Source organism: Nyctereutes procyonoides, unplaced genomic scaffold (assembly GCF_905146905.1).
Source record: "Nyctereutes procyonoides isolate TBG_1078 unplaced genomic scaffold, NYPRO_anot_genome, whole genome shotgun sequence".
Classification (NCBI taxonomy): Eukaryota; Metazoa; Chordata; class Mammalia; order Carnivora; family Canidae; genus Nyctereutes; species Nyctereutes procyonoides.
Window position 1 is genome coordinate 27,150,199 of NW_026575051.1, and position 14,253 is coordinate 27,164,451.

The 14,253-nt window shown below is 35.3% G+C and overlaps 1 protein-coding gene across 4 annotated transcripts in view; it reads left to right on the plus strand.

Annotated features, from left to right (window-relative positions):
• The window catches only part of PHF3 (PHD finger protein 3), a 76,779-nt gene that overhangs the window by 37,664 nt on the left and 24,862 nt on the right, over positions 1 to 14,253 (plus strand). For 3 of the 4 annotated variants that reach the window (XM_055330200.1, XM_055330202.1, XM_055330201.1), the window contains 2 exons: positions 5,831 to 5,992; positions 10,729 to 12,511. In XM_055330200.1, the coding sequence (XP_055186175.1) occupies positions 5,831 to 5,992; positions 10,729 to 12,511 (1,945 nt within the window). Of the gene's footprint in view, positions 1 to 4,718; positions 4,912 to 5,830; positions 5,993 to 10,728; positions 12,512 to 14,253 lie in introns of all 4 variants that reach the window. The other variant, XM_055330203.1, reaches the window with a different exon arrangement.

The following is a 14,253-nucleotide window of genomic DNA, read 5'->3' on the forward strand; positions in this document are numbered from 1 at the left end:
CTGCTTTTAGGAATGAATAGGTGTATCATCCGTGAAGGAAATAACTCTCACTGAAAGGAGTCTAAATAGTGGCTGGGTGGTATTCTGCAGTATTAGAGGAGAAAGCTGTGGGGCCTCTGTTAGGAGGACATACCCATATAATTTCTTTTTCTACTTCATCAGTCCTGTAAATAGATTCCTAAAGCTTTTTGCTGCAACGGTGCAGCATCATGGTTTTAGGTTTTTCTCAAGTCTGATACTTAATGCCAACTTTTGTAATACAGTAAATGTTGAGGAACTAAAAGTAGTTGAGATTGGCCTTTGTACTGCCAGCATTAATTAAGGCATGTCAAAAATGAAGAATTTCTTAACTGTATTTGTGGTTCTCTCTTTTATATGGTATTAAAGTGATTTAAACTAATTCTAGTTGTTGAGAAATTCAGTAAGTTTAACTCCAAATCATTTGGTTTTATTTTATCTGATTTACCTCCTCTTCCCAAAAAGATAGATTGGAAATAGTCTGGAATAAAGTAATAGTGTCAGGAGGACTTCACATAGACTTGACTGGCGCCAGAACTCAGCAGATTTAATAAGGGCCATTTGTGGATAAGGATGGGAGAAATTTTAATGTGATCTGAACGCAAACTCAAGGATTTCTGAGTATGATGGTATATTTTATGCCAAAATTTCAAAATGAGAGTGGCATCTAATTCTGGAAATCTGGCAGGGAGGAAAAAACATTGTTTTTTCTGTATGGCATGACCATACACTGTCTCCTAAGGAATGTGGGCCATTGCATTGTTTTGATAACCCACAGTTCCCATTTTAGTGAATTTAAAAGGTGGATATCAAATACTTGTGGCAGGAGGGAGGAGATGTGGGAGGTCCCTGAGAATAGGCAGTGTTGGTAAAACAGCCCAGATTCTCCTTTACTTCTATTCATTTTCTTAGCAGAAGCAGTTGGATTAAACTGTTTAAAACACAAATACCTAATTGGGAGGGTTTTGCCACAGAGTTCATTCTGCAATGTGAATTACTTTAGTCAGATGATTGGATTAGAAGAAAGAAATTTCAGATACTTTTAAAAATTTGATTCATTCTAGGGAGGGTTGAAGAAAAGCAGTGAGGAAGAAGGAATACGTAAGTTTTGATATCTAAGGGGGGGGAGACTGAAACAAGTTAATAGAGGGCTTCCCAACTTCCAAGTGTTTTATATATATTAATTTAATTATCACAGTAGCCCTCTGACCCACTAGTATTTTCTCCATTTTATTGAAGAATTTGAGGCACAGAAGTTAAGTAGGTTCTTTACTTGTTGGGGGCCTTGTTCAGATGAGAGAGCCCTGGAAATATTAGAGACCATGTAGAACTTGATTTAATGTAAAGATGGGCTTTTCAAGGTGAAGGAAATGTGTTGCCAAGTAGAGCAGGAGTATAAAAAAGGCTATATTCTTAGAAATTTCAACTCTGAAAAATATCCCAAATGAAATCTTAGGTATTCTAATCATAGGTTTCTTATTTAGGGGGTTTTTGTATGATGATGGGACCGCAAGGCATTACTTACACTTTAAGTTATTTTCTAGCACATACAAATATGCAGTATCTTTGTTGATTTTTCCCTTCCTCCCCTTTCTTTTCTCTACCTCCCGCCCCACTCTTTTTTTTTTTTTTTTGCCAAATTCTCTCTCCCTTCCCATTCCCTCATCTGTTTCCAAAAGGTGATTCTCCTTGCCTCACCTCCTTCCATTTCCCTTTCTCATTTGTCATTTACATAGAAAAACCATCTTTTGTCCCTTTAACTTCCTTGTTTGTCCACCTTTGTCTTTTACCATTAAACTTCTTAAAAATAAAAGACTGCAGTTGTCATTCTTTACTTTTTTTTTTTTCCTCTTGTCATTTCATTCTCTGCTTCGGTGTGTCAAATTAGTGGATTTTCCTCCTTCCATTGTTTTTCTCTGTAACAATAACCTTCCTGATCTGTACTTCATTGAAATTCTCCTTACCCTTTTTTGTGTGTGTGATGTTGTATTACCTTGATGCTTCTTTTGCCTGCTCTTTTTCTTTGTATCATCAGTATATCCAAAAAGTGAAGTCAGTGCCTCACTTCCATGTTTATTCTTTCCAACTTCTTTCTTTTGGTTGGTGAGAACCTTTTTTCTTTCACTCATCAACATTTAAAATTTCCTGACCCCCCCCCCCCCTTTTCCCTAATTCTTTTGCTCAGCAAATATTTCTGGAGTGTTTCCTTTATTACCAGGTTATTATTCTAGGTTCTGAAGTTTCAGCAACGAATAAGAGAGTGACTTGTAAGCTTACATCCTAGTGGAGAAGATAGTTAATAAACAAATATTTAGGTAGTGTGAAACATGTTTTAAAGGATAAAGTACACTAATGGTCAGTAGGCAGTGATGGGAGCGTATGCTGTTTTGGCTAAGATTGTTATGAAAAGTTTCTTTGAGAAGACGATATTTGGGTAAAACTTGACGAGAGTGAGTCACGTGGATATCTGGAAGAAAAGCACCCCAGGCAGAGGGAATAGCAAGTACAAAGACTCTGAGATGATCTTAGGTTTTCCTGTGTCAGCAAAGTGTCAGCAAAGGCCAGCGTGACTGGAATAGAGTGAGTCATAGAGAAGTTGGCTGGGGAAAATCTTAGGATCCTGTGGTCTCTGGCTAGGATCTTGGATGTAAATCTAAGTGCCGTGGTAAGAGTTTGGAGGGTCTTGAACAGAAGAATGATAACAAGATATGACTTCATGTTTTAGAAGGATCACAGTGTGACTGTGTGGGAAGTAAGCTATGTGTGTGTGAGAGAGATGAGTGTATGGGGAGTGTTTGTCAGTAGAAGAACCTGAGACACTGTTATCCTATAGTTTTGATAAGAGATAATGGTAATTTGAGTAGAATGTTAGCTGTGGAGGTGGTAAATGGTTAGATGAGTGATAGATTTTATTTATTTATTATTTTTTAAAAATTTATTTATTTTAAAGAAGTGTGTGTGTGTGTGTGTGTGTGTGAGAGAGAGAGAGAGAGAGAGAGAGAGAGAGAGAGAGCGCGCGAGCGCCTGAGGTGGGGGGGGGGGCAGGAGAGGGGGGAGAGAGAATTCTCAAGCAGACTCCCAGCTGAGTGCAGAGCCCAATGCAGGGCTGCATCCCAGGACCCCGAGATCATAACTTGAGCCGAAATCAAGAGCTGGCCTGCTTAACCCACTGAGCCACCCAGGCATCCTGAGTGATTATGTCTTATAGATAGAACTAGCAGAATATGCTGATCATTTGGATGTGGTATATGAGGAGAAAGGAGCTAAGTTCTAGAGTTATGGGTTTGAACATCAGGGTAAATGGAGGTTCCAGTACCAGGAATATCTTAAGAGGGACAGTTTTATTGAAGAGGGATGGGTAGAAGCAGTGTTTATTTTTAGTATGCTAACCTTGAGATACCCATTAGAGCTAGTGGAGATGTCAAATTATACTCTTCCAGAGGTCAAATGTGAGCTTGGAGCTGGAGAAAATAATTTTGAGTCATCCAAGTGTAGATGGTACTGGATGAGATCACTTAACAGGTTTTGTGTGTAGATAAAGAAGAGAGATGGGGAAGGACTGAACCCTTAAGTCCTCCAATGTGTAGATCTCTTCCTCAAGAAAAGGAAGCACTATCAAAGGATATTGAGATGTAGCTAGTGAGATAGATATAGGAAGCTGTTGATGTTCGAAAGCTAAATGAGGAGAAAGGGATTCAGGAAGGGGAGATGGGTCAGCTACACGGGGAGGCTACTAGGAAATAGAGTAGGATAAAACTAATAATTGACCTTTGGATTTGGCTTTCTAACTCCCTTTGATTTTTGCTTTGCAATATAGCCCTGAATTTCAGAACATACTTTTTCACTCCCTGTCAACAAACATTATTAATTCTTGAAGAAGAGCTTCAATTGCTCTTCTCCTGGACTATTTTCCTCTTTTGAGTTTTTCCTTTTTCTCTCCTGATTATCATACCAAATACACACTGATTGTAGAAAAGTTGGAAAACACAGAGACAGTAAAATGATAGAAAAAACTTAAATTCTTTGTCTACCTTACCACTAGAGATAATCACTAATAACACTCCAGAGCTTTTTTTCCCCTATCCATTTCTATTTATGTATGTTTGTAATGCATATATTGTATATATGCTTTTATATAAAATTGATATGAAAAGTAGTCTTAAATTTTCCATTTTTGAATGAATATTAAAAATTTTTTGAGAATGTGTGTGAATGGGTCACAGCATAAGTATTTCATCATGATGAGCCTTCTGACTGAACTTCCCGGTCATTTCTCCTCTAATTCTATTTTAAGTGAGTCCTGATGCATTTTCCTGAAGTATATTCTTCTCTAAGCTTTCAGGGTGTAGAATAGTGATTGAAGCATAGACTATTTTTGAGAGTAATACATGCATATAGCAGGAAATACGGAAAACAGGAAAAAAGTATACTTTTATAGAATAACATAATTTTCATCTATTTTCTGCTAATCTTTTTTTCTGTTTGTCTAAATGTACATACACATGCATTTGTTTTTTACTAACAAAGATCACAGTGTTTTGTAGCCAGCTTTTTTTCCCCATAATTTATTCTATTTATAATTTATTGGTCAAAGTATATAAGCAGTTTCATTATTCTTGTTTGTTGTCAAAGTGCTCTTCAAAAAGATTGTACCATTTGAAAGTATATTTATAAAGAATTTTGTTCTCTTTAAATTTTAGGATAGACCACTATCTTGTTGAGCTCTTTTAATTGAAGTTCTTCTTGGATACAAAGATGAGGACTAGATAACTTCTTGAGGTTCCTTCTAACCCCTAGGATGAAGATAATAACTAACATTTGTATAGTGCTCTAAAGTTTACAAAGTGAGTTCTCATACATCATCTCACTTGATCCTCACAACAGCCCTGTGAGGTAGGTAGGACAGGTATTGTTATTCTCATTTTAGAGATAAAGAAACTAATAGAGAGGTTAAGTGACTTGGTCAAGTTTTATTTAAGTGTTTTAGCTGGGATTTGAATCCAGGCCTTCTGATCTAAATAATCACATTCTTTTTACAAGATTTCATATAGCTGCATATTTAGAATTATATATGTCAGCTAGTTAAATAAAATTGTTATATATAGAGATAAACCCAATGACAATGTGAATACAGTGTTTATATTTTCTTTAGTGTCCCCCGATCCTTTCCCATATTTTCTCCCTCCCCATTTAATGAAATGCTCTCTCATTTGAGTAGAAGGTAATTTAATTATATAGCTATGCACCTACCATTTTACTTCTTAGCATTTGGGAGAGGGGGAAGTTAGATGATGTTTTTCATTTCTCTCTGTGTATATATTTTTGCTACCACTTAAAGGTGTACTTTTATTACTTTCTGCACATGTAGTATAAAATCTTTAAGTAATAGAATTATACTTAGGACTAGAATCTTTTGGGTCTAGCATCAAATTAGAATCACAGGCTTTTCAGGGCATTAAACTTTTATACTACTCTAACCAAAATTGGGATAATTGAGTATTTCAAGTGTAGTTGTTTATGATGTTCACAGAGGTACAGTGAATAAAAAGTGAGAGTGACAGTGGAGGTCAAATTAAGAACAATCCTAGCTACTCTGACTAGTTACCTCATAAAAGTAATAAAAAGTTTGTAAAGCTGAATTGGGAGCTTGATAGTGGCAATATCACATAATAGAAACAGACCTAGATTTTCAAGACTGTGTAGTGTAGTATTGCATTAAAATGTCTCACAATGTTTTCTGTAACTGCCTTTAAATACTTAAGGTATTCAATATTTTTAAAAATTAATTTTCTTGTTTTTGTTTTTTCTCTAGTTGTTGGTCTTGACGATATTATGGATGAAGGAGTCGTTAAAGAAAGTGGCAATGATACCATTGATGAAGAAGAACTGATTTTACCTAACAGGAATTTGAGGGACAAAGTAGAAGAAAATTCAGTGAGGTCACCAAGAAAATCACCTCGTTTAATGGCACAAGGTAATCCTTCTAGGAAGGTTGAGCTAGAAAATCAAAGGTATAGGAACAGATGTGATAGTTTGTAAACTTGCTAAGCAGAGATATTTTCATGATGTTTACTAGTCTGAGCATTTTGATAATCAGTTTTGAGATTATATCAATTTGTTGGTTTAATTTTTAAAATTTTTTATTGAAATTATATATTTACAAAATTTAAAGGGTTGACTAATTCTTTAACTTTCTGATACTTATTTTCCTTCCCCAGAGGAAATCATTATTAACCTACCAGCTGGTTTTACTAATTTTTTGGTATTTACTTTCATGTCTGTAAGTAATAATGTATATTGCTACTTTTTGATTATTCTGATGTGTAGGTATTTATCAACTTGCCACCCTGGATGATGAATTCAGTGTTTGTTCTCTTGTCCACATCACACAAAAGTACATTTTCTCATCCTTCTAATACATAGTTTTTTTAGATTAGTAGTTATTATTTATGTTTTCGGACTCTGTATGCTGTTAGAGATCAATTTAATAAACTAAAGTTACTTTTTCCTATACAACTTTTTGTCTTTATGATTTAATAAATGTTTCTGTTCCTTTGCTTATAGTTTTGTACATTTGTACACAGTTTTCTGTGTACGTATCAGTAATAACACTTCAACTACTTTGCTGGTTGTCTAAATCTTTCATAAAAATACTTCTGCATATCAGATATTCTGTCATTTTCATTTTATAGAATAAGTCTCCTGGAGCTTTCTCATCTCCCATGTGTGCTGGTTTGTTAGCCCTGCAAAAAGCCTGATGCATAGCTATTATCCAAGGATCTCCTATACTATTCTGATGATGATTCTGTTTGGCATTGTAGTTCTTACTTCCTCTTTTTTTGGCTTAGTTCCTTCATTTTGGTGACACTTCTTCTGCTGTGAAAAAGGAACACGGAGGCATGTTATTTTAAAACTGTGTGTCTGCAAATGTATTTAATCTGGTCTCACATTGGAATTACAGTTCATAGAATTCAAGGTTGGAGATAATTTTCCCTCAGAAATTTGAAAGTGTTCCTCTACTTTCTTCTGATTTCAGTGTTGTTGAGAAGTTTATGCTGATTCCTTTTTTTTCTTTTTTGGTATGTTATTTACTTTTTTGAAGTTTGTGGAGTCTTCCTCTTCAGCTCTAGTGTTTTGATTTTTTTTTTTTAAGATTTTATTTATTTATTTGAGAGAAAGCGCAGGCACAAGTAGAGGGAGGGAGAAAGGGAGAAGCACGCTTCCTACGGATCAAGGAGCCTGATGGCACCCCGATCCCTTGCCTGAGTTGAAGGCAGAAGCTTAACCGAGTCACGCAGGCACCTCTGATATTTTTGATAATGTGTCTTGGTATTAGTGTATTTTAAGTATTGAGCTCTGGGTACTCCATGGATCCTTTAGCACAAAAACTATTATTATTCAATTCTGGGGAAATTTTTTGTATTATTTCATTGGTAGTTACTCTATTTTCTCAGCTTTCTTTCTGGAGCCCATTATTCAAATGTTAGGAGGGACTGGCCCTTCCATTTTCTTTATTTTGCCAACTTTGTACCTCTTTTTCCTCTACTTGGTAAAGTTTTTTCATATTTATCCTCCAGGTTTTCCATCAAATTTTATATTTCTAATTTCTGAATTTTTTTGTTTTGGGAATTGTCCTTTTTGTAGTATTGTGGTCTTGTTTCATAGACACAATATCCTCTGCTGTCTTTTTTTAATCTCCTTTCATCATTATAGTTTCTTTTTTCTCCATGTTGTCTCCCCCTTGCCCATCTTTCACGTTAGAGACTTTCTAAACTGTGATCCTTGATTGTTTACTCATGTTCAAGAGTATGGAACTAAAACTGTCTAAAAGGTTAACACTTAAAAGAAAGACTGTGTGGGTTGGATTTTGTCTACTGTGAGCTTCACTGTTTTATTATCTGGTTACATGGGGTTTTTTTTTTTTTTGTTCTTCTTGGGATGGTGTTTTTTTTTTTTTTTTAAAGAATCTCTGATGTCAGATTTAGGGTTATTCCCTTAGGCTCATTAGATTGGTAGCATGTTATGGGGACCTTTTAGGGAAGTTGACAGGGTATCTCAGGTTTCGATATATATAAATTCACCTAATGTCACAAATTTCAGCGTACTTTATTGCCACTTTTATCTGTGCCTGATGTTCCTTAGTCTAGAAACCCTGTCTAGAAACCCTGTTTTGTTCTCTTACAGAAGCAAGCTTTCAGTCTTGGATTAGGACCAGGAAAGGGCAGTTGCCTGGCAGATGGAGTGGGAGAGAAGGAGCTAGGGGTCTAACTGCTTCTTAAACAGCTTTCATCTCATCTTTATTTTAACTGCCTGCTTCCATCCACACTTTCGAATCACCTGGGGTCACCAATTCCTAACCCTTTAGAGTTATCAATGATACTGGTTCTTGCTGACACTGTCTTCTTAGAGTTTGTCTTTTTTTTGGGTCTCCTATATCAGTTACTTCTTGAGCATCTCTTGTTTGGCATCCAAAACTATCACTGTTTTCTCCTCTTCTCTTCACGTTAGAGTTATGCCTTTTGTATAGCTTTAGTGTGGGGTTTTCAGAAGTGGATTTTAAAGTTAGATTCATGTATTTATCATCTTTTCCTCAATTTTTATACACACACACGTGTGTATTTTAAGTTTTTTTTTTTTAGAGTGAGCATGGGGAGAAGCAGAGGGGGCAGAAGAGGGAAGGGGAAGGAAACTAAGGCAGACTCTGAGCTGAGCGTGAAGCCTTTTGCATGGGGGCTTGATCTCAAGACCCTGAGATCAATCACAACCTGAGCTGAAATCAAGAGTCAGATGCTTAACCGACTTAGCCACCCAGGCTCTCTACCCTCAATTTATATTTTTAATCAGTTTTTAAAATGTGTTATTTGGTAATACTTGTGACTTTGAGTAATGAAAAGAGTAGGATGAACATTATGGACAAGTGATTAATGTTGGCCTATTCAACCAGAATTCAAACTAAGGCAGTTTATATTTAGAGTAGAAAAACAACTTGATCTTTGGCTCAATAAATCAGTTACTATTGGAAAACGTTTTTTTCATTTTAATTACCTTTATAGTTGCATATGCTATTCGTCATTTTTAGCAACAACTTAGATAATGGGTGTTACAAGTTCATTTATTTTATTTCAAGGCAGACAAATAAAGTAGAGCTGTAAATTATTACAGGCGACAGCTTCAAAGCTTAAAATATATAAAAAATATATAAAAATATCCAGATGTTAACAAACCATTAAGTTTTTAGTTATTTAGAAATGTTACATATCTGAGCATGTGATAAACAGTTAATAATCCACACTAATTTAAAAAAATTGTTGAGTACGTACCTAATGATGAAATGCTGTGCTGGGTTCTAGGGAAATTAGAAAGGGTCTCTAAAACTAGGATGACCGAATAATTTTTTGTTTAAACTAGGACACTTTTGAGAGAAAAAAGAGTGTGCTATTGATAATCACATTGGGACCTCGGGTGTCACCTAGAACTGTTAAAGACAAATGAAGACATGTGATACCTTCTTTAAGAATTTAGTGGTATATGACAAATAAGTGAGTGTTTTAGGTATTGGTGCATATTGGTTTTTTTTTTTTTAAATCTGATAGTGTTCAGTTTTCATGCAGAGTTTATTTGGAGGCATTGGATATGCATAGAGTTGGAAATAGCTGATTCTGTATTTTAGTTTGTGAGTTCTTTTTCTAGTTAATGAATCTACTTCAGCTCTCTTTCTTTCTAGTTTCTTTTGACTCCATATGTTATCCTGGAGGGTATATCCAGATAGGGAAAAGAGGAAAAACTCACATGGGGATTCTTTGTTAGGAATATTGTTAAAGGTGGGAAGCTTTATTAAATTATTCTCATACTTTCCCCACTTTCTTTCATGATAATATTTTCTTGGCTTAAATTTCTTTGTAATTTCTCTTTCATTTCTTAGGAATAGCTTGTATGCTAAAATGGTGATACAAGTGAAGCATTCATATAAAGGAGTTAAGAGTTCTTGTGAGACTGTTTTGAAATACACAGATCCTGTTTGTGATAGGTGGTCTAGTTCATATTTTACTGGAACTTGAACTTGTTCGGTATTATTTATTTAAAGGTATTTAATGGGGCAATCCCGGTGGCTCAGCGGTTTAGCACTGCCTTGGGCCTGGGGCATGATCCTGGGAACACAGGATCGAGTCCCACGTCGGGCTCCCTGCATGGAGCCTGCTTCTCCAGCTCTGCCTGTGTCTCTGCCTCTCCCTCTCTCTCTCTCTCTCTGTATAAATAAAATCTTTTTTTTTTTTAAAAAAAGGTATTTAATGTTAGAAAAAAATATTTAGTGTTTAAAACTGTATGATAGTCTTGTTTTATGATGGGCATTAATGTAAAGGAAGCTCATTTTACTTATTTTACTCCTAGCTTAGTTACTATAGAAACTTGTTATAAACATTCTTGCTTTCTAGTAAAGTGTATCAGTCTGAATTTTGTAGTTTTTTTCTCCTGCCAAAATTTATAGAACTTTGATAAATACAAAATTTAACAGGTCTGTGTATGTGTGTGTGTGTATGTGTGTGTGTATGTATAATATGTGATGATCGTGTGTAACTGTTCAGTACATTTTCATTGAAATATGCAAATTTATAGCTCAGAATAAAGAAGTGATATTCTAAATTGTATTGAAATAAAAACACATGGCAAAATAGCTAAGTTATTTTTATTTATTTTTTTCCCTTGTGATAGAACAAGTAAGAAGTTTGCGACAAAGCACTATTGCCAAGCGTTCAAATGCAGCACCTTTAAATAGCACAAAAAAGGCATCTGGGAAGACTGTATCTGCCCCTAAAGCAGGGGTGAAACATCCAGAAAGGTGTCAGATTAAAGAAGTTTCTGTGTCACCGAAACCTGAGTACCATAAGGAGAGCAGAAGGAGCAGCCGACATATTGGACAAATTGAAGTGGTACCAGAAGTATCCGTGTCTTCAAGTCATTCTTCAGCGTCACCTTGTCTTGAAATGAAGGATGAAGCTGGATTAGATTCTAAGCAGGAGTGTAATAATCAGGGAGAAGCAAATGTGCCATCTCATGAATTAAATTGTTCACTCATTTCAGAGACTTGTGTTAGTATTGAAGAAAAGAAAAATGAAGCTCTGATGGAATGTAAAGTCAAGACTGTTACTAGCCCACTGTTTAAGTTTTCAGATAAAGAAGAACAGAATGATTCTATTTCTGATAAAATAGATGTCACTGTTGTTGAAGAAGTGAGGGAAAAGGGAAAAGTTGAACAAGAATCAAATGAGACAATAAAATTATCCCATGAAGATGACCAAATTATTGAGGAACCTGCATCTTCTGCTTCTCTTTCTGATGCTGTGGCTTGTACAAATCCAGATAAGACTGAAAAGAACCTTGTAGGTTTGTCTTGTTCTGTGGATGAAGTAAATGAATGTAATTTGGAATTGAAGAATACCATGGAAGTTTCTGATAAAGCTAAGAACTCCTTTCAAAGAAATGAAATAGAACCATTGGGTTATTGTAAAGACACAGAGTCTAATGATAAGCAGTTGGAGAAAACAGAATTTAATAACTCAAACTTAGAGATGGTTGATACTAATGCTTTTGAACCAGAAAGTAATATTTTAGAAAATGCTATTTGCGATGCACCTGACCAAAATTCAGAACAGTTGAATATTGTTGAAAGTATTAAAATGGGGCCTCATGAAATAGCAGACCTTCAGGATGACAGAAACAGCCAGTCAAGTAGTGTTTCTTGCTTAGAGTCAAAAACTGTAAAATCCAAACAAACAAAACCTATAATTCATTCTAAGCAAAACATGACCACAGATACTCTGAAAAAAATTGTTGCAGCAAAGCATGAATTAATACATAACAAAACTAAAATTAATGTCAAGAGTGTGAAACGAAATGTTGATGAACAAGAATCTCAGCAAAATTTTCATAGGCCGGTCAAAGTGAGAAAAAAACAAATTGAGAAGGATTCAAAAATTCAGAGTTGCAATTCTGGTGTTAAATCTGTGAAAAATCAAGCTCATTCTGTATTGAAAAAAACGTCACAAGATCAAAATTTAGTGCAGGTTTCCAAACCCTTAACTCATTCTTTGAGTGATAAGCCTCATGGTCACCCTGGTTGCTCTAAAGAACCCCCTCATCCTACACAAACTGGACATTTATTACATTCCATCCAGAAACAATGCCATAAGCCCCAACAGCTGGCTGCAGCAATGAAAACCAATAGTCATGTGAAGGAAGAGCTTGAACATACAGGTGGTGTAGAGCATTTTAAGGAGGAAGATAAACTGAAGCTTAAAAAACCTGAGAAGAACTTACAACCCCGCCAAAGAAGAAGCAGCAAAAGTTTTTCTTTGGATGAACCACCATTGTTCATTCCAGACAACATAGCTACTATAAAAAGAGAAGGCTCAGATCATAGTTCTTCACTTGAAAGCAAATATATGTGGACTCCCAGCAAGCAGTGTGGGTTTTGCAAAAAACCACATGGCAACAGGTGTGTGTGTGTGTGTGTGTGTCTGTGACTGAGAGAGAGAGAGGTACATTAAAGAGAAATTGCTTTTTAGGGTGTGGTTATGTGAGAATTTTTTATAGAAAGAAATTACTTAACATACAAAGACTTACAGAAGCAAAAAAACTCTCATCAATCCTGGATAAATGATAGAAAGTTGAAGCCACTGAATTTATAAATATATCATCCCAGAACATTTAAAAAAGCATAGCCTGACCAATGGCTGGTATATGGAAATATTTTGTTACTGTAACCAGTTAGAGAGTGTGGTGTAGTTACTGCATCTGAAAGAGGAAAAAGAGCTTGCTGCTAATCAGAAAATTGTTATACTGCTTTGGGTCTGTAAGTTATATATTATTTTATTTGGCATGAGCAGAACTAGTAATAAAGTGTAAAGGTCATAATGGAAATTCTATTTTTCTTTTGAAGTTTTTTTTTTCTTTTTTGTAAATGAAGCTTACTTACCATGACTTAAATACCACCACTTCATAACTATCAGACTTGACCTTAGAATGAAGTTTGGTAGCTAAAACAACTGTTAAATTATTCAGGTGAATTGTGTATGTAATGCAGAATAGAGAGAAAACCTGTATTTCTTTTTTGAACGTTTTAGGGATTTGAAGGATTTCTTGTGAATTCTAATCTTGTGATTTTAGGATTCGGTGTTGTATAGCTTTTTGACACTGCCCGACCCTCCCCCATGTATTTTTTATTTGCTAGCTTTTTAAGAGAAGGAAAACAGGAGATGAAGTGGAGTTTGCAGCTACAAGATTATCCTGTTCAAGTGTTGAGATTGCTGTTGGAACTTCTATCAACATTGACATAAAAGAACATTATAACTTGCACATTGTAATATTATCCTTACTCATGAAAGTAAATATTAGGATGACTTTTCCCAGCACTATCAGATTACATAAAAATGAAACTTTTTAGGTAGGGACAATTTAGTAAAGTATGTTGTGTGATTATTTTGGTGTGGGAGGTGGTGGTTGGGGAGAGTGGTTGGGAGTTCCTGGGGGGATTCTGCAAAAAATAAGTTTTATGTCAACTGTTATGTCAAAGACATAACACAGTTTTATGTCTTAATTTATGATTCAGCCCATGTCCTATTTTTAGTCAGTGGTTACTCCTTATAACAACATATTCCAGTTTTTGTGTTCTATTTGAATATAATTCTACATTTCTCCTCACATATGTGTTTTTTAAGATTTTTTTTAAGCACCTTATTCAGATATGCTAAAATGGGCCTGTTTAATTTTCAGTATTAAGGGCTGAGTGGTGCTTCTAAGTATTCTTTTAAGCCAGCACTTTTCTCTCTGCCAGAATATTCTAAAAATCATTACACTGACATATGGAATAGGAGCCTTAACTTGAATTGAGTTTCTAAAATGAAATTTGGACCTAGAGTTGGAAGTCATGTTAAGTATGTTACCGTGTAGCTTTGTTTCAGATAAGCTCTTCTGATGGCCTGATCCTCAGGAGTTTGCCCAGGCTTTTTAACAATGGCTCCAAACTTAAGAACAATCAACAGTTACTTTCCTAAAATGAAGATTGAGTGTTAAGCCATATTGTGGTTCCCCCACTCCCAGGCCACCTTTTGTATTTGCTCTATAAAACCTAGAGTTTATTTTGCCTCAGTGTGGAAAATGATTTAGAATATTAGATACGTAGGGATTTTGAGTTTACCCTATGTGGTTAACATGAATACTATTATAATGACATTGGAA